Source organism: Poeciliopsis prolifica, unplaced genomic scaffold, assembly GCF_027474105.1.
Source record: "Poeciliopsis prolifica strain line A6 unplaced genomic scaffold, Auburn_PproV2 SCAFFOLD049, whole genome shotgun sequence".
NCBI lineage: Eukaryota > Metazoa > Chordata > Actinopteri > Cyprinodontiformes > Poeciliidae > Poeciliopsis > Poeciliopsis prolifica.
The window spans coordinates 1,993,887-2,013,536 of NW_026562424.1; the positions used below are offsets into that span (position 1 = coordinate 1,993,887).

The window sequence follows — 19,650 nt, forward strand, 5'->3', positions numbered from 1 at the left end:
TTTTAGACAGATTCTTTTAACATATGTTTTAGTGACATGCTGCCTGTAATGTTCTATACTTCCAGCTCTTGCTTGAAATGTGTGGTAAGAATATGAGAAAAACCATTAAGTTTTATAATGACTGAAAAAAGTAGTATATCTTATTCACTAGTTATAAATTTTTGAAACATCCTTTCGTTCCATGGAACGGTCCATTTGTATATGGACCCTCTGATAAAGCCTTGCTCACCCTTTGGCCTTTTGGCTCCGCCACTGGTGGCACCGACCCGACCCGACCCGACCCGACCCGAACCGAACCGACTGTCTGAAACAAGAGACAGGATGAAATAATCTGTCACATTACATGTTTTCAGATGGACATTAATTGATAATCCAGGAGTTTCACCTCAAATGACTCATTTTATGGCAGCAGAGAACAAAACTGATTTATACGTTAATTTATATGTTTATTTACAAAAATACAGCTGATAACTTTTCAATAAAATAAGCACTTAAATCAATTTTTTCTCATGTTTTAGAAAATACAGCATTTACATATTTATTTTATTTATATTTCTACAAATGAAAATAATGTACAAATAATTTTTCTTACAATTTAATAGAAATGTATTTTACAAGATAACAGCAGAATAAATAAGTGAAAACAACAAAAACTAACACATGGAAAGTATTGTTTATTGATAAATAAATACATTTAAAGTTAATTTTTATTACTTTTTGTAAATAACCTAAAGGGGATCTTAATCTATCTTTTGTCATATAAAAATGTAAGTTTTCATTTTATTTTTATTTCTACAAATGAAACCAAATAGATACATTTTTTTAATTTGTATTAATCCCTTTTTATTAAGGGAAATTATTATTAATGATGATCTTTAAAGTTTTTTATCTAAATATAAAAAATATCTTAAAAATTGGATGGTATGCAAAAAATGTTTAGATATTCTATCATTATTTTTCATTAATGAATTAATTTGATGCATTATTGAATAGAACAGAACAGAAATGCCCTTTATTGATTGATTGATTGATTGATTGATTAGATAAAAAAAAACAGACAATTTTTCCACATTGGGTGAAACTCAGCAGCATTAAAATATTTAGGTTCACAAAAAAATATATAAAAAATGATTAAAATACATGTAAAAAATAAATACTGTAGAGTAATGAGATATTTTTATTTTACAGAATGTGTGAAATAAAAATGTTACACAAAGAAAAATGAAGCGTTTCAGTTCATCTGCAGTAGTTTATCGATTTCAGGTCAAAGTTCAACATTAAGACTTTTAAACTCTTTTGCTTTCTCATGTGAATCCCAGATGAAAACTGATCCAATCTGCGTTTTAACGACCCTCAGCCAATAATCTGTAGGTTCTGGGTCCGGGCTGCCAGGCGTCAGCGGCCGCTGCACTGGGGGCGCCGCTGCATTGGGGGCGCCGCTGCATTGGGGGCGCCGCTGCATTGGGGGCGTCGCTGCATTGGGGGAGTCGCTGCATTGGGGGCGTCGCTGCATTGGGGGCGCCGCTGCATTGGGGGCGTCGCTGCATTTGGGGCGCCGCGCGGCTGCATTGTAGCGCCTGAGGGCAGAGCTCCCAGTCAGTATATATCCCAGCGCTGGCTGCTGCGCTCCCATTTGAGCGGGACGCGCCGCCCTGCTGCTGCTGCTGCTGCTGCTGCTGCAGAGACGTGACAGAACCTCATCAGGACGAGTCCAGGTACGAACCGATCCATCTCCATGCCAACCTCACGCAGCTTTCAGCCACTTTTAGCAGAAAACAGGGAAGTGAATGAAGGCCTGGCAGGATGTTTTTAATCATAACTTCACTTTTAGCTTCTTTTTGGTTGGATTTTGATAAAGTTTTGCTGATTTACTAATTGGAATTTACTTCACATCATTAATAGGTGAGATAAAAACTTTAGACATAGAAATGGAAATCTGGTAAACCATCACTGCCAAAACTATTTGTCAAAAGTATTTTTGTCTTGTTTTGAGTGCAAATGTCTTTAAATAAAACTGAAGTAATTTACAGTAACAGATTAGGAGCTTCTTTAAAAGAAAATTATTTTCAATAATTAAAACATTATAGTTCCACTGCTAAATATTCCATATTAAAAAAAAATCATTTTTAGACATTTATTTAAGTAGATTTAGCTACACTAAAAATAAATCTTTTTCTGTCTAGTTTTTAGTGCCAATATCTTAAAACAAAACTAAATTAAAAGTAACTTTTCAGCAAGATATAAGAGCTTGTTTTAACTAAATAATTCCTTAATAATGATTTTAAAAAATTTAAATTTATTTTACATACAAAAAGAAAAAATATGAGTTAAATTATTTGCCAATGTAATTAACACTTTTTTAAAAACCTAAAACAAGCTGCTTGAAATTTTGTTTTGTTTTAGTTCAAGATATTTTCACTAAAAACTACATAAAAATACTTGGAAAGATTTTGTGTTTTTGCAGTGAGCACACAGGATAAAATAATTAAAAGTTAAAATAAAAGCACATGTATGTATATATCACAAACATAATCTGCTTTAATGTGAAGCATTAAATTCCTGGCTGCTGTAGAATATTTTGGGTGAATATTGTTGCTCATTTTAATCTTCTTTCCTTCCTTTAAAAGCTTCTGCAGAGGAAATCAGCTGAAGCTTTTCTCAGGTAATCCGTTTCATCCCGGTTTCATTTCACCTCATGCAGAAACGCGCTGCGGTTTTCGCTCGCATGTTTCCGTCAAAGCTTTTAGTGAACTCGACCTTCTGAATTGCAGCGATAGATGTACAAGCGGTCGGGTTCGTTTGATCCTAAAAGCTTAAAACAAGACCGCAGGGTTTGGATACGAGGCGCCGGGGATGAAAAAATGATTTTTATTGATCGGCTCGTAGCTGCAGCTGTTAGCCTCCATTATGAGCAGGTCAGAGCCCCGAGGCGCACAAGTCAGCCAATCAGACGGCCCGATTCTGGCGGTCCGGCTGGGGGAACCGGGCCGCCATCACCCCGCCGACCCGCAGCATCACTCCCCCTCTACCACCTGGGATTCATCCCCAAAGTTTAACACAAATGAAGTTTCTTTTATTTAGTTGAAAATGGAGGCCAAACTTTAAAGCAAACTGACTTTCATCTCCAAATGGCCTGAAGAAAAAGCCTGTAAAGTAAAACTCGACTCCACTGCAGGCGGCAGCCGACGGCTTCACTCCCAGAAAAATCTCACAGTAACGCAAACATTAAACACATTTTGAAAACTTAAAGACGCAGAAATCAAGTCTCAGTTTGCTGTGAGATCTGAGCTGCTGATTCTTTATTTTAGTGGTTTGATGAAGAGATTCTAGGAATATATCGAATGTTTACGTGATTTTTTGATTAGTCAACCTGATGATTTGAGTTTTGATGCATTTAGTTCATATTTTTCTAATTATCAGAACCGATTGTGGAAAAATCGTCCGGTTCCGATCTCCTGCAGGCTGATAATCTGATAATCTCTAATTAAGCTGCAGAGATTTCAGAAAAAGAGGCATAAATTAGTAATTAACTTAAACACAAGGCATATTTGCATATTCATCCCTCCAGGATATTCAGGTTTAATCTTTTAATTTGACCAACATGTTTCATCTGATTAGCGGCTCAGTCAAAGTCTGAACTTTAATCTGATGGAGAGGAAAAGATTAGATCCTAAAATACCTGAAACTCAGAAACATGGAGGATTTAATCAACACAATGCTAATAAATGCAGTTGCTTAATAAAATGAAAACAATCTGATAAGTTATTGTTTATATAAGTAAATCCTCGTTTTGTTTTATCACATTTTGTCAGATGCTGATCTAATTTTCTCTCTGAAAGTTGATTAAATATAAACTTATATTTAAATTCGTTAGTTGTATGAATAGTTTAGGACTGTATAAAAGTAATATTCATTTCAATTTTCAAAATTACAACAATATAAAACCCGGACAGATCTACTGGAGTTCTGAACATAATATTTGTCACAAGCTGAATATTGATGGACATATTGAATATTTCTTGCTGAACTTGAATATTAAAAATCTTCTGGTCATCAGGTTTTGCGGCTCTGAATGCAGAAGCTAAATGGAGGCGTTGAACTTCTTCTCCACATCCTGACCCAGATCTCAGTCCTGGCACTAATGACGCCCTTCAGGCATGATGCCAGGCTCTCATTAGCAATCCGGCCTCAAACCCCCAACTTCCCTCCCGTCCCCATCAGCGCTGCTCCATCCTCAGCATGGAGCCGCCTGTAGCGGCCCTCCGAGGGCCCGAAGCCCAGCCTCGCTGCACAGGTGCAGGGTTAGCGCTGTTAGCCCCCCCGCAGCCCGGGGCCCTGCTGCCGCCTGGTGCTGCACTGCAGCTAATGAACAGTGGCAGGTACAGAGAGTGAGGGGCAGCGGGGACCCCTAGTGGCAGATAACAGACATGTTAGGTTATCATAAACCAGGAAGCAGCATAACTATAACTTTATTCAGTGGTGCATCGCTAGTTAAACAGTTAGCTGTGCTAGCTAATGCTAAAGCGCATCGACGCTAAATTACATCAATGTAATATTAAGCAGAAGCTAATGCTCAATTGCTAAAGCTCTACATGTAAGTAGAATTAAGCAGAAGCTAAAACGAAAGCTAAAGCGATACGTCAACATAGCATGCTAAACTGCTATATCAATGTAGCATTAAGAAACTAATGCTAAAGCATTTTATCAACTTAGTCTTAAACAAACGCTTAATATCCATTAATGGAGTGGAAACTGTCTTATTGCTACAGCAGAAGCTAACGTCTAGTAGCTTCTTAATCTCTGCGGTTTAGGGTCAGTATTGGACACCAATAGTATTGGACATCAATGCTACTTAGCATCAATGCTACTAAGTATTTCAGCTTCCTGTTACCCGCTTAAATCTGCTGTCCAAAAATTATACACATAATTTGGAGTTCTGCAGAAAAATCCTGATACTGGAAAACCGGAACTGGGTCTGGGGAACCGGAACTGGATGGGGAACCGGAACTGGATCTGGGGAACCGGAACTGGATCTGGGGGACCAGAACTGGATCTGGGGAACCGGAACTGGATCTGGGGAACCGGAACTGGATCTGGGGAACCAGAACTGGATCTGGGGGACCAGAACTGGATCTGGGGAACCGGAACTGGATCTGGGGACCAGAACTGGATCTGGGACCAGAACTGGATCTGGGGAACCGGAACTGGATCTGGGGGACCAGAACTGGATCTGGGGAACCAGAACTGGATCTGTGTGGTGTCCACTGTACAAACAATGGCATCACCACTGAATTCATGCAGTACTTAAAGAATTGTTAACAGTTAATAACCAAAACTGCAACACAAGTATTAAATTATGACGTTAGAATTGATCTGGAAAAGGTTTAGCTTCCATTTAGGGGAAGCTAAATGCGCTAAACATATCCCAATTTCAGCTAAGCTAACAATTAGCAGATTAGCTGGTAGCTCCCACCATTACCTTAATTTCACTTCAAATCTTGTCTCGCTAAGTTTCTCTTTGTTTGCTTCACAGGAGTGACAGAAAGTTTAACAAGATGTTCTTCATTTCACAAGACTGAAGAAAAATCTGCATCAAATGAAACAAAGTTCCTAGAATAACTTTTATTGCACCTGCGATTGAAATCACCGTTAATCATGTCAAAGGATGAAGCTTGCAAAGTTTCGTCTGCCGGCAAACACAAGGAGCGAAAACCGAAGAAGCCGCACTACATCCCGCGACCTTGGGGCAAACCCTACAACTATAAATGCTTTCAGTGTCCCTTCACCTGCATGGAGAAATCCCACCTGTACAACCACATGAAGTACAGCCTCTGCAAGAACTCACTGTCTCTGCTCATAGAGTCAGACTGGCCCTACAAGAAGGGCAACATCCTGCACCCGGACCAGCTGCGGCCCTTCCAGCAGGCGCACGGCCTGCACGCTGCGGGGAAGGATGAACTGGAGCAGGTAATCTGCAGCCAGGAGAAGCAGGGCCAGCGGAGGTCTGAGGAGGAGGACGGCGAGGGCAGAGAGACTCAGGGAGCGGAGGACGAGGAGGAGGGAGGGCGAGAGGAGCGCCCAGACATCAGCGGATCGGCCAAAGCTGCTTCCAGAGAGGAGAATCCAACCCAGAGGAGCAAACAGCCGGAGTCAGAGCTGCTGATGGCTGACATGCTTTCTCTGGAAGATCAGCTGCTGCGAGCTCGTTCTGCAGAGGTGGAGGCCCAGCTCAGGCACTACAAGCTCCCCAAGACATGCCTGGCAGGTCCGGGGCTTCTGTCGGAGCAGTGGCGGCTGTTTGCGTCCAGCCACTCCAAAGCTAAAGCAGAAGGCGCGCAGCAGCGAGTCAGCGGTTCAATTCCCTGCTACCCTCCTCCGAGCAACCCGGTGGACTACCAGGACCCCGGCGGACTCAACCTGTCGGTGCTGGGCGTCGGCTATCCCATCAGCCCCGGCTGGCTCTCCTACATGAACTCAGCCGTTCCGACGGGGGCGTCCAGCGTCGCCGCTCAGGCCCAGTTCACACAGCTTCCCTTCCTGGCATCGGCTGCTCAGCTGGTGCACCCGGCGTCCGGCACGCAAACAGACCGAGCGCTCATCCCCCCTCGCCTCTACTACCCCTTCCTGTGTGAGCACACCTTCGGACCAGCGGCCGCTCAGAGCGACACTGGCAAATCCCTGAAGACGCCATCAAGCAGCGGAGATTCAAGCGCTCTGACTGGCTTCCAGCCTAAAGTGGGTTTGTGGAAAGTTCCTGCTTTGAGGCCGGGGAACACGGCGTCCCCTGCTGGCTGGGTGTCGCCTCAGAGACACTCGCCTGACCAAGACCACAGAGGCGGGGAGAAGATCCAAGCCACAGCCAAGGAAGGCAAAACGACCTGTGGACTGAAGAGGCCTGGAGGTCCGATCAGAGGTCCTGAGTCCCCGGGGGACAGGAAGCAAAGCATGGGCTTCACTTTGGACCTTCTGAGGAACATCCAGACTGGATCCGCTGACAAACATCTCCTACAAATAAGGTAAATATTCTCAGAAATGTTTCCTAGTTTTACATAAATGCTGAAGCTTAGAGTCTCAGGGTGCTTTCACTGCTTTAATCCTAATCCAGTCTGGTTTAATCCTAATCCAATTTGCTTTAATCTTAATCCAGTCTGTTTTAATCCTAATCCAGTTTGCTTTAATCCTAATCCAGTCTGTTTTAATCCTAATCCAATTAGCTTTAATCCTAATCCAGTCTGTTTTAATCCTAATCCAATTTGCTTTAATCTTAATCCAATCTGCTTTAATCCTAATCCAGTCTGGTTTAATCCTAATCCAATTAGCTTTAATCCTAATCCAGTCTGTTTTAATCCTAATCCAATTAGCTTTAATCCTAATCCAGTCTGTTTTAATCCTAATCCAGTTTGATTTAATCCTAATCCAGTCTGGTTTAATCCTAATCCAATTTGTTTTAATCCTAGTCCAATCTGCTTTAATCCTAGTCCAATCTGCTTAAATCCTAATCCAGTCTGTTTGACTAAAAACTTGGTTCATTTGTGAATCTGACCTAAAGGTGAACTCTGACCCGCCTCGGTTCGAATATATGTGAATATTCAAAGAGACCGCTCCAAAAGCAGGAATTGGACTGTAGCGCAGGGCATTCTGGGTAAATACAACCAAAACAGGAGTGTTAGCCTAGCCGCGCTAGCAGGGAAAATGGCTTGTGACCTTTAACCAACCGACCTTTAAAAACAAGCGAGGAATCCAACAATCTGCTGCCTCTCCATTTCTGTTTACATTTCATGAAGAAGGAAGTTGCGCTGTCTTCTTTAGTGGGTTTCCTGTTGTTTCCTTCAGCCATTCTTGGTGCAGCGCCCCCACAGGTGAGGAGGGTAACAGTTTCTTCAAAGTGTTTTGATTGGTTCACAAAGTGCAGTGAGAAAGAAAACAGCAGCAGCTGAAAACGCAACAAATCTTGCAACTATGCTCAACAGTTTACTAGACTACCAGGTGTGAAAACACCCTCAACCTCTTGAGTTTTCTAATCTTGATCTCTTATTTCAGTTTACAGGATTCCCAGGATTCCCAGCTCCAGAACCGGCCCAGTGACCACTGGTACAACAAAACCCTCATCAGCCCCAGCAGGGAGACGGTTTCTCTGTCCGCTGGGGCCAACAGCCAAGGACGGAGCATGGCGGACGGAGCTTCAGAGTCGGTGGCCGTTCTCCTCACCGATCTCTCCAAGGCTCTGCAGCAGTACCAGGAGGCCGAGCGGAAGATCTCCCACCTGGAGAAGGAGGACCTTCCCGCCCAGCGACAACTGTGGGAGCACCTGAACAAAATCCGCAGCGAGCTCTCCCACATCCACCAGGCGCTGGAGCGCACGGCCGGCCAGAGCGACGGACCTCTGGACCTGTCCGTGAAGAAGGAGTCAACAGACGCACCAGGCGAGCAAACTGTTGGACAAGATGGCGGCCTTAAGGCCAGCGCCATGGAGACGGAGGAGGAGGATGAGGAGGAGAAGAAGGACGAGGGAGAAGAGGAGGACGAGAGCGAGAGGAAGCTGATTAGGGCGTCTCTGGAGAAGCGTAAGCAGTCGCTGGACATGCTGATCAAGATGAACCAGGTGTCGGCCGTCAACACTGAGGTTCTGCCGCCGGGCGGTCTCGGTCTGAGGTCGGCTGAGGCGCTGTGGCCCAGCAGAACCACCAAGTGTGAAGCAGATTCCAGCGTCTTGCTCTGCCCCGACGGCCGATCCGTCGTGTTTACCGACATCCCGGCGTCCGTCAAACCGCCGAAGAGACCGTCGTCCCTCCAGCGGCTGGAGGCCCAGTGTCCGCCGAGCCCTTTAGCGCCCCCCGATGGCTGAGCTCCTCACAGACCAACAGAATGAAGACGTTTGGTTTCTCTAATTGAGGATCATGCAGACAGACAATGTTGTGACCAAGTGTGTAAAATAATGTAAATGAAATAAATGTAATTAGTGGAAAATGCTTTAAAGGGGAAATGCTGTTCCATGATGTTGTGTTTGGCTGCTTCATTACATTTGATGAATATAATGTTTTATGCACTGTATAAACCATGAGAGTCATTGTTTTCAAACTCGAGACAAAAAAATTTAAACATTAAAAAGATAGATCTTTTCTCATAAATACGTCCCAAGCTTCGTATTCGGTTTCTACACATCCGTACGTTTTCTTCCTACATGTAGAATCTGAACTGTAATGCAGTAACTTAAATTAAGTAAATAGATTTTAACAAATTAAATAATTTAAAAACAATTAAACTTAAAAAAAAAAACATTCAAAAGTTCTGAGCTGGAACTTTGTGTTTCTGACCCATAAATCTGAGGCACAGGCAGCGATTCCCCTTCTTACGTATAAAATAGGCCCAGAAATATAACACAACCATTTCTATTAATCAATTACACATATTTTAACAACATAACACAATCACATTTTTATTTTATTTTTTTTTAATATAAAAGCCCCGAGGTGGAACCTTTCTAATCATGTTTCCAGGAAACCCGTAAATCTGACGCACAAGCTACATCTGCTAATGATGAAGGCTCTCTTGGCTCATTAAGGGTTAATGCTAAACACATAGCTGCTAATGCTAATGAAGCTGGAAAGCTTCAGTCTGAATATCAACAGATTAGAAACTAAATATTTCTTATTGAGCTCAAATGTCTGTACAATAAATTTGAAACAAAAATGGGTTTTTAATTGAAAATGTTATTTTATCTATATAATCGATTAAAATGTGACAAATTGATTCGACTTTAAACTTTAACCGAGTGCCACCACTAATAAAACCAGATCAAATTCTCCAGAGAAAGAAATAAAGCATTAAATAAATGTAATTCACACAGACAGACGTCCAGACATAAAGGTGAAGCAGCTCCTAAAGCCAAACCGCCTTCAACCCGGTTACCTGCGTTTCTCCTGCTGAAGGTCCGAAACGTCTCACCCCCACCGGAAAGGTCAAGACCACAAACCTAAAGCTTTCAGACGTCTCTGAGGCCGCAGGGCGGCATCCGCAGGCCCCTTCACCGCATCAGGGAGTCAAAGGTCAACTGCCAGGACCAGTGGACGTTCAGCCCGACACTTTAAAACCCAACTTCCTCACTGGACTTTATTTATTTCCTCTTTGTCATCATGAGATTTAATTTTCCACCAGAAAATGAGAAATGAGGTGAAAATATTTATGCTAGCAGCAAATGGCTAGCAGCTAATGGCTAGCAGCTAATGGCTAGCAGCGGTCATTGCTTCAACTCACACTTGGTCTCAGAAAGATGTGCAAGATTCATTTAGATACAAGTTCTTATTTTTATTTGTAAGAAGTTTTAGAAGCCAGGAGTAAATCTAATAACAATAATAGTAATAAAATCCTATCAAGTATCAGGTATGTCATAGTATTATTATTATTCATACTTTACTGCCGAATTTTATTATTGTTTTTACTTTAATTTTATTTCTTGCTTTTTCATTTATCTACCTGCTGATTGTTATGAAGCATTTTGGTCCTAAATATGTTATATGAATAAACTTAGTTTGAATATTCTTTTAGTGTAAATATTTAACATTTTAAGTAAAACAAAACTAACTCGCAATAGAAACTCACTGTAAGTCAATAATTCCTAAATATTGATAAAAACAGAGCCAGTTATTTAACTTATAACACATTTATCATTAATGTAATCAGTATTTTTATATCTATTAAAATTATATATTTTAAATATATACATTAAGTGAACATTTTTCAAAAATTTACTGAGGTAACTGAAATTGGTTATTACCCAGCTCTGTCTTCTTCTGTGTGGATCTATCCTTCGGCTCAGCGCCAAAGCCGATGGCGCCCCCTGGTGGACAAAACCAGGAACTGCTGAGTTCACAAACATTCTTTAAATCTCGTAGTCTGCAATCTTTTTGATTATTTATTGTTAGGCATGTTTTCCACACTTCAATGTTTCAGAACATCAGACCAGTAATATTTAAGTTGGTTTGATATTTTGAAACACTGAAGTGTGATGAACAATAAAATAATAAACACATGAACGGTGCAAACACCTTTTCACACCACTGTATTTCAATTTCCTTTCTTTCACATAAAAAAAATCATTTAAAAAATATAAAACATGGTCACCAGAACTGATGTCATTATTAAATAGTCATAAAAATGTTAGTGAACTGTTCTTAAATAAATCAGCAAATATCTAATTTGAAATATTAAATGCCTATGATACAAATCACAAATAGAAATATTTGTCGGGCTTTGTTAGCTATAGTTACTTAAAAAGGACATAAAATTAGAAATAAATAATTTTTATTGTACCTTGTCGTTGTTTCAAGTCTTAAAAACTGAACGGGTCTGAATCCGCTCCAGTCCTGTCTCTTTAAGAACCCCCGGCTGATGGGTTTCCTTTCCTCCGATTGGTCGGTTTCACTTCAGATATTTAAATATTAAACAAACCTAAAAAACTAGTAAACCCGCCTGCACTGGATCCACGAGTGCAGCAGCTTTTAAGGGCCATTGTAGATTAAAAAATAAACATTTTAATTTCAGAAACTTTCTAGAAGAACCAAAGATATTTCTGAGCTCCAGAAGAGGAACATTAGTGAGAAAAAAACAGAAATTCAGAAATTAATCTCAGAAATTTCCAAGTTTATTTCAGTGAAATTTCTGAGATTTAATTTCAGGCTGATTCATTAAAGCACTTTTTAAAATCTCAGTGTAAAGATGATCCAAGTTTTGCATCAATAAATAATGATAGTTAAAAACAGAATAATGAAATCTGTCTTTGTCAGACTGGTGCATTTTTAAACAGTTTGACACAGAACTGATGGTCACAGTCAAACCTTTTTTAAACACTTCATTTATTAGACATCATACATTCAAAGAGAAATAAAAAATATTCATATATATTCCAGGTAGAGCTATGGGGCAAGATAAAAGTCTAAAACAAACATAGGTCTTCTGTATGGCATCCTCTTATGTACAACGTGTGTTGTGAATACTATACAGTGTGTTTCCATAGCTGCACAGGTTTCTGGGTGTTTGATGAGCGCGGCGGGACGCCGAGCGTTTCAGACGCTTTACAGTAAAACATCAACACAGCAGGATCAGCGGGAAGCAAAGCCTTCGTTTAAAAGTTTCACACTGAAGCGTAAAATCTGAAAATAAAATCATTCTGCTGCTTAAATTAAGCTGGATACTCATGCAAAGTCCGAAATGGTTTAGTTTTTAAAGAGCGTGTCGTCACACCGACTCAAATACGAAGCTTTAAGCGTTTAAAAAAATCTACACTGCAAAAACAGAAAATCTTACCAAGTAACTTTGGTTTACTTTCTACTGCAAATATCTTATTACGCCTGAAATAAGATCAGAATAAATTAAAAGTATCTTTTTTTCAGCAAGATATAGAAGCAGGTTTTAAGTCAATAATTCAGATTATTTTCTTGACAAGACAATTTTCTCAAGTTGTGAATTAAATAGTCTGTCAGTTCAACCAGTACATTGAAAAATCAATATTGAGGAATTATTGATTTTAAAGAAACTCCTATATGTTGCTAAACAGTTAAATACAAGTTAGTTTGTATTATTACAAGTGACTTAAGATGTTTGTGCTGAAAAATAGACACAATCAGTAAAAATGTTTTTGCAGTGCACAAACCTCTCAAAAACATTTTATCAAGTATTTTAGTTCTGACTTCTGGAGCAAATATCTCAGTAAACTTAAAAAAAAAAAATCACTCCAGTTGCTTTTCAAAAAGAAAAACGCTCGTTTAAGCGCATAATTTATTAATCTTGAATATAAAAAGTTCTACTGACAGATTATTTCACTTATAACAAAACATTTTACAAGTCAAATAATCTGCCAGTGAAACTGGAAGATTTTTTTTATTTCCTGCTGAAAAGTTACTTGTAATTTTCAAAATACTCAGATATTTGCAATAGAAACTAAACCCAAAACATTTGATAACATGTGTTTTTACAGTGCATCATAACAAACTGAATGCACTGCAAAAACCAATTGCTTGTCACAACACCAATTTTAGATGAAAAAACTAAAAACACAAAGCTTCCTCAAGTAGTCCAGTGGTAAGTGCAATCTGAGCGCTCCCCCGACTCTCTCTCTCTCTCTCTCACACACACACACACACACACACACACACACACACACACACACACACACACACACACACACACACACACACACACACACACACACACACACACACACACACACACACACCAACCCCAGTAGTTACATACAGCCCAACTGGTGCAACACAATAAAGCCAGTAGACAGAAACACTAAATACAGCAGATAATTCATACTGGTAGATATTATTCTTACTGTTTTGTTGTGTTTTCTCTACAACTTTAATTATGGGTGTGATGTTTGATTTTCTTTAAAAAATAATCTGGCTCCAGTTAGTCCAGTAAAAACACGAGAAGTGGGAGGAATGGAAGCTAAAATTTCCAGGTTTGAATGTTTTTCGTTGGCACGTCCAACCAGAAAAGGAGGAAACTTGAGATTTTACACATATTTAAATCTTTCTGGTGTTTTTAGCCTCGAAAAGCTTCAGGCGTTCCTGCACAGTCAGTCCCTCTCTCAGGCTCTGCGAGAAAACAAACAAACAAATGTCATTTAATTTAGTGGACAGAATGCATGGATAGTGTTTAAATATTTCAAAAATAAAATTAACTGATGAACAAACAAACAGTAAACATCCCAAACATACTGTTAGAAACTTTGGTTCATTTTTTGCAGGAATTTTATGTGACAGACAAGAACAAAGTGTGAATTTATTTTCTCCGTATGAAAAAATAAATCAATAAATGCACCATGAAATAAATAAACCTTAAATTGCTTATTTAAATGACTATTTATTAAATATGTGATTAAATAATTAAAATGCAAACTTAACAGCTGATGAAAATAATAATAATAATTAGATGTTTTCAGTTTTGATAAATATTTCACGGCGATGATACAGGAATCATATTCAATTTGTACAAGAATAAAGATTAAAATTGTAATAGTTAACTTTATTCTTCTAATTTTATTATTTTCCTGTCACAGTATTGAGCCAAAGGAAATACAAACGCATGCCACACTTTTCAGCTTTTTATTTCTGAAAACCATTTCCACAAAAAAAAAATCATCCATCATTTCCTTCACATTTCAGAAAAATACTTTGTGTTCATCTGCCACTTAGTAAAAATAATAAAAACTAAAGTTTCTCTGATTTAATGAGTTAATAAAACGACAAAATGAACAAAATCCTGCAGAATTAAAACAAAATATGAATCAGAAAAATGAAAAACAATTTCTGAGGGTTAAATGTTATGAAGGGTTATGAGGCAAGGGAAGGAAATGAAGATGAAGAAAGGAAACAAGGATGAGGGAAGGAAAGAGGATGAGGGAAGGAAATGAGGGCGAGGTCAGTTCGGGTCATGCTAATACCTACAGCACATCTTTAGGCAGCGGCTGCAGGGGGAGATGACCCCAGCGGGGGGTCAGCTGTCCCATGATACCTGCTCAGTGACAGACTGATGGACAAAACAGACAAACTTACAGCAGCGGCGCTAAAAACATCCAGACATTAAAGGCCTGGGAGGAAAAACACTGAAAAACACAGAAACGTCTAAACAGACGACATCAGATTCTAAACAACATCACTGACCTTTGACCTTAGGCCTCGCAGCTGCTTGGGGGGTGTTGACTTTTCCTTTTTCATGAAATCTGGGTTACTTTTTGATTTCATGATGTCTAAAACACATTAAAACTGTAATTAGACACAAATTTCCCAGTTCATAACAATAAATTAGATATTTAGTCAGTTTTAATTATTCTATAAGATTCTTTTTAATCATTCAGCATTTGTTGAACAATTGTAATATTTATCTCATTAGAAATATAAAGAAACATTAATAGTTTAAGAAACATGGACAGATTAAGACCCGCTAGTGTTTTATATTATCTATTTAATATTAATATACTAATCATGCTCAGATTAAAGGAATAGATTACAACATAATGCAGGAGAAAAAGTGGAAGAAGTAAATAAGTGCTAAATGTTTGAATTACTGAATGTTTTAGCCATTTTCTGCCTTGTAATGATGAAGTTACTTTGTGTTATTCTGAAAAATGAAATAAACGAAAGAGAAATCCTACAACCGTTAAATCTGACGCCACGCTGTGAGTTGCTCTCAGTGTCTTCAGAGGTTTTTTGTATCATTTCCTTCAGTGGTTTTTGGTGCAGCGCCCCCACAGGTGAGGAGGGAAACAGGTAGCTCAAATGTTTTGACTTGTTTGACTTGGTGCAACGTGAAAGAAAACCAACTGAAAATGCAACAAATGTTGCAACTTTAGTCTCCAGTTGAACCAAGAGCACCGGACTATCAGGTGGGAAACGATCAAAGACTCGACCAGGAGTCCAAGTTAAACACAATATGTTTTTAGTTTCTTTAAAACTCGAGTCTCCATCTCTGCTCCAGACCAACTAAAACAACTTCAGTTTGTCTTGCTGGGAGGTCAGGAAAAGCGTTTGAACGAACCGTATCCGGATGTAACGGCGTCGTCAACATTCCTCTCCCCCAAAGCTTCAGTGGCCATGAGCAGCTTCTCCTTCAGCTTGCTGATATCACAGTCGGCCTTCGCCTTCACAATGCTCAGCTCTGTGTAAATGTCCTTGTACTTATCCGTGGCGTATTTCTTGTCCTGGCAGACAAATCGGTTGCGGTTCAAACAAGGCGTTTATGAAGAAGTGAGTCGCTGGTAAAGGTTTTGGTTTCACTCACCCTCAACGCAGACTGCAGCTCGTCCTTCAAAGAGTGGATTTCCTGCTTGAGATACTGGATCTCGGACTCTTTTATCCGTAGCAGCACCTTTAAAGAAGAGAAGTTCTCACTTTGTGCAATTTCGTAGCAAATAGGATTACGCAAACTGAAAAAATAAATTTGCTAAACAGAAACGCACCAATTCAGAAAAAACTAAAATTTGATAAAAAGTTGTTGCTGGTGGTTTTTCAGCCGTGTCAAAATAAATATATTTCACTAAACGCTTTCTTCACATCAACTGGACGTTACTACTGGCAGAAACGACAAAGTAGACATGTTAGCTATAGTTACTTATGGTTATGGAACTCATGGTTTATAGTTTGTTTTTATTAAAAATCGTGTATTGATTGAATGTGTTGAATCCATCGCTCTTCTCTAAACCTCCTCTCTAACCCTAACTATCGTTTTCCAAAAACACCGTATTTGTTTGATTAGCTCTGGCTAACCATGAATATAGTCTCTGTTTACATCCGTCGCTGCTATAAATTTTAATGACTTATTGCATAAACAAGCTTATTTATATGTTTCTAATTTAATGGAAACGCCTCCATTGGGAAATTGTGTTTTTTTTTTCATAAGAATAATATAAACTCCCTCCAGATCCACCCCATCTCTTCGCTGGAGGGCAAAAAGATGCTAGCCAACAATAACTAGCATTGGTGTTAGCCGTCAAGTTGTTAACATAACGAGCTAAATCTTAAAAGAAAAAGGAAGTCACTGCTTTGCTTCTCGTCAATTTTACGACAATTAGATAATAAGGTCAGGAAAAACCTTTAATTACGAAAACATACGGAGGGAAGCGGTTGTGCTAGCCTGACTATGGTGACTAACATGTGCTGTGGAATTGTGTGTTTGGGTTCAGTTAAAAAATAAAGAGGAAAGGTGAACAAAACATGCTAATCTACCACAGCGATCACTTAATTGCAACACTGTAACGGACTGAGTGTCCTGCTCTTTGTATGGGAAATGTTTGATGTTGAATCCTGATGCTTTTAGAGGCATTATTGTCTGTTGCTATGGCAACGAGTCTGGTGTAGCGTAGCCGACAAAGAGAAAGTAGAAGATTAATGACTGCTTTTGAGTTTTTCTGCATCATTTTTCCCTTTGCTGTGGATCACTGCACTAAATTATGAATGCCTTCATCTCCAGGTTTCATTTAGTTTTATGGATGGCGAGGAAAAGAATCGTGTTTTTCTCCTCCAGCTTTTTGTGCACATGCTAAGTTTCCAGAGGTAAACAGACAGGTTTACCCACCTCCAGTTCGTAAACGTCTTTGCCGTGAGTCAGTGGAGAAAGAGCCGTTTCCCCGCTGAAACATGAGCGCATGCGAGTGATTTCTACAGTCAGCCTGTTGTTCAGCTCCTGCAGGACAGAAAACGGCGTTTTGGACCACAGACGGGGACGTGTTTCTGGATTTGAGCGGGATGCTGACCTGGTTGTGAGCGTTTAGCTCCTGGTTCTCTCTCTGGCACTGCCGGAGGGCCTGCCTCTCCGCCTCCAGCGCCTGAGCCAGGTGAGCGTTCTCCAGACATTTCTGGGAGTATTGCTCGGATAAAACCTCCAGCTCTCTCTGAATGGACTGGAGCTCTTCCCTAAACAACCGGACAGAACAGTTTTAACCTCAACTCCCTCCACATAAATGTTTTTCACATGAACAGGCATAAAAAACATTTCTGTGTGTAAAGGACATTTCTTACAGATTTTAACTTAATATCCAAATTTTCTTAGAAAATTTGGAAACAATAATTGGCAAAATTAACTGAAATAAATGCTTGAGGTATATCAATCTGAGTACAATTAATTTTAATTTAGTAATTTTTGTAACTCTTTACACTGCAAAAACACAAAAATCTACCAAGTATTTTTGTTTTAGTTTTTACTGCCAATATTTTACTAACTTGAAATAAGACAAAACTAACACAAGTAACTTTTCAGGTTGTTTTAATATTAATTCCTTTACATCAATGAAAAAGTTCTGGTTCCACTTGCAGATTATTTCACTTTTAACAAGACATTTTTTATCTTGTTACAAATGAAACAATCTGCCAGTACAACTAGAACTTGGTTGCTAGGTAACGGGACGGACTGGGCTGGGGTTGCTAGGTAACGGGACGGACTGGGCTGGGGTTGCTAGGTAACGGGACGGACTGGGCTGGGGTTGCTAGGTAACGGGACGGACTGGGCTGGGGTTGCTAGGTAACGGGACGGACTGGGCTGGGGTTGCTAGGTAACGGGACAGACTGAGCTGGGGTTGCTAGGTAACGGGACAGTCTGAGCTGGGGTTGCTAGGTAACGGCGTCAGTGTAACTAGCATTTTCTCATCAACATTAAGGAATTATCAACTTAAAACCTGCTTCTATCTCTTGCTGTAAAGTTACTTGTAACTTAGTTTCGTCTCATTTCAAGTTAACTAAGTTATTTGCACTTGAAACCAGACCTCAGGTACTCGCTCATATTATGTGCTTTTGCAAATCTCTAGCGCGGTGCTGAATCGTTTCAGCTTCTGGAACGTACTGGAACTGCAGCCGGAGCTCGTCGATGTCAGAGTTCAGACCGCTCAGCTGGGAGCGCTGGTTCTTCTCCAGTTCCTCCTTATGTGCGTTTTTCATCGCTTCAATAGCTGCATCGAAGAAACGCGTTTAATCTCTGCCCAGCTTAACGCAAACCAAGTGTGTTGATAAGCCGACTTCTTACCAGCAATAGTAGCAGCGGTTTCTTCAGCCAGCAGTCTCTCTCGCTCCTCCAGGAGTTTGGAAATCTCCCTCTGGTGCTGCCGCTGCAGGTCTTCCACCACCTTCTGGTGGGTTTCTTCCATTGCAGCAAAGCCTCGCTCGCATGTCGCCTAGGGGAAGAGAAGACCCAGCGTTTTACGTTTCAATCTGCCATTTGTCTGCGTTTCATCACCTGAGATGGGATTTACTTGTGGCTACGCATTAAGTGCTACGTTGCATGCAGAAATTGGTGGCAGAAGGAAAGATGATCTAAAGCTCAGCTATGTTAGTAAAGCAAGTTAAAGCAGTGAAGCTGTTGCCCAGAAGAGTTGAATTTTTACACAAAAACTACTTTTCGCCATACCTGGATTGGGAAATGGTATGACTTTTAATGCCAAGTAGAAATGACAAAAGTTTGGTAAAAATAAAAGTTTTTGTTTGATCCATCCAGTCAATCATAGATTTCTTCTGGTTTCCTGTTGAAATCCTCTTTGTTTTGCTGCTTCCACAAGTTTAAAGTCTAATATCAACAAAATTTTAACTTCTCTGTATGTTGGGAGCCAATCCACCTTTTAGTCCAATTCATTTTATTTATTTAGCAACAATTCACATACAGTCAGGTCCAATTCATATCCAATTTCCATTCAAATCAACCCAATACAATCAAAAATCCATGTCACTTTATAACATAAAACAGTCAAATAAGTTGACAGTTAAACGCCGATAGGAAACAATTAACACGATTTTGTCTAAGATTTTCTCCAATTATGATCAACTAACTGGATTTGAAAGGTTAAATGGATATTTACAGCTGAGAATCATCAGCTGATCAAAACCTTTGCTAAATGAAGGTGTGTTTACAGGAAAGAGAAGTGGTCTAAGCACACAACCTTGTGGCACTCCAGGACCAACACTGGTGCAAAAGGAAAGTGATTATCAGCAACATCAACAAATTTTAATCTGTCAAATAAATATGGATTAATTTGCTGCAAAAACTATTCTTTCAGACTTGCATTAAAGATATATTTTGGCAATTTGAGCAATAATTAGTTTTTAACTTTAAGACAAAAACATGATGTCAAATGAACAAAAACATCAAAATCCAGCTTGAAAA

The 19,650-nt window shown here is 39.7% G+C and overlaps 2 protein-coding genes across 7 annotated transcripts in view; one reads left to right on the forward strand and one right to left on the reverse strand.

Moving 5' to 3' along the window:
- Positions 1 to 1,314: 1,314 nt before the first annotated feature.
- prr35 (proline rich 35) lies at positions 1,315 to 8,983 on the forward strand. The gene is made up of 4 exons (XM_055057709.1): positions 1,315 to 1,715; positions 2,628 to 2,662; positions 5,534 to 7,016; positions 8,041 to 8,983. The coding sequence occupies exons 3-4, from the start codon at positions 5,656 to 5,658 to the stop codon at positions 8,843 to 8,845; spliced, it is 2,166 nt and encodes a 721-aa protein (XP_054913684.1). The 5' UTR covers positions 1,315 to 1,715; positions 2,628 to 2,662; positions 5,534 to 5,655; the 3' UTR covers positions 8,846 to 8,983.
- Positions 8,984 to 11,831: 2,848 nt separating this feature from the next.
- Positions 11,832 to 19,650, reverse strand: part of si:ch73-103b11.2 (227 kDa spindle- and centromere-associated protein) — a 54,147-nt gene continuing 46,328 nt past the window's right edge. For 5 of the 6 annotated variants that reach the window (XM_055057760.1, XM_055057761.1, XM_055057759.1 and 2 more), the window contains 8 exons: positions 18,520 to 18,667; positions 18,340 to 18,445; positions 17,258 to 17,417; positions 17,080 to 17,187; positions 15,787 to 15,873; positions 15,544 to 15,706; positions 14,670 to 14,755; positions 11,832 to 13,601 (listed from right to left, as the gene is read on the reverse strand). In XM_055057760.1, coding sequence (XP_054913735.1) covers positions 13,530 to 13,601; positions 14,670 to 14,755; positions 15,544 to 15,706; positions 15,787 to 15,873; positions 17,080 to 17,187; positions 17,258 to 17,417; positions 18,340 to 18,445; positions 18,520 to 18,667 — 930 coding nt within the window. In that variant the 3' untranslated portion in view covers positions 11,832 to 13,529. Of the gene's footprint in view, positions 13,602 to 14,453; positions 14,536 to 14,669; positions 14,756 to 15,543; positions 15,707 to 15,786; positions 15,874 to 17,079; positions 17,188 to 17,257; positions 17,418 to 18,339; positions 18,446 to 18,519; positions 18,668 to 19,650 lie in introns of all 6 variants that reach the window. The other variant, XM_055057758.1, reaches the window with a different exon arrangement.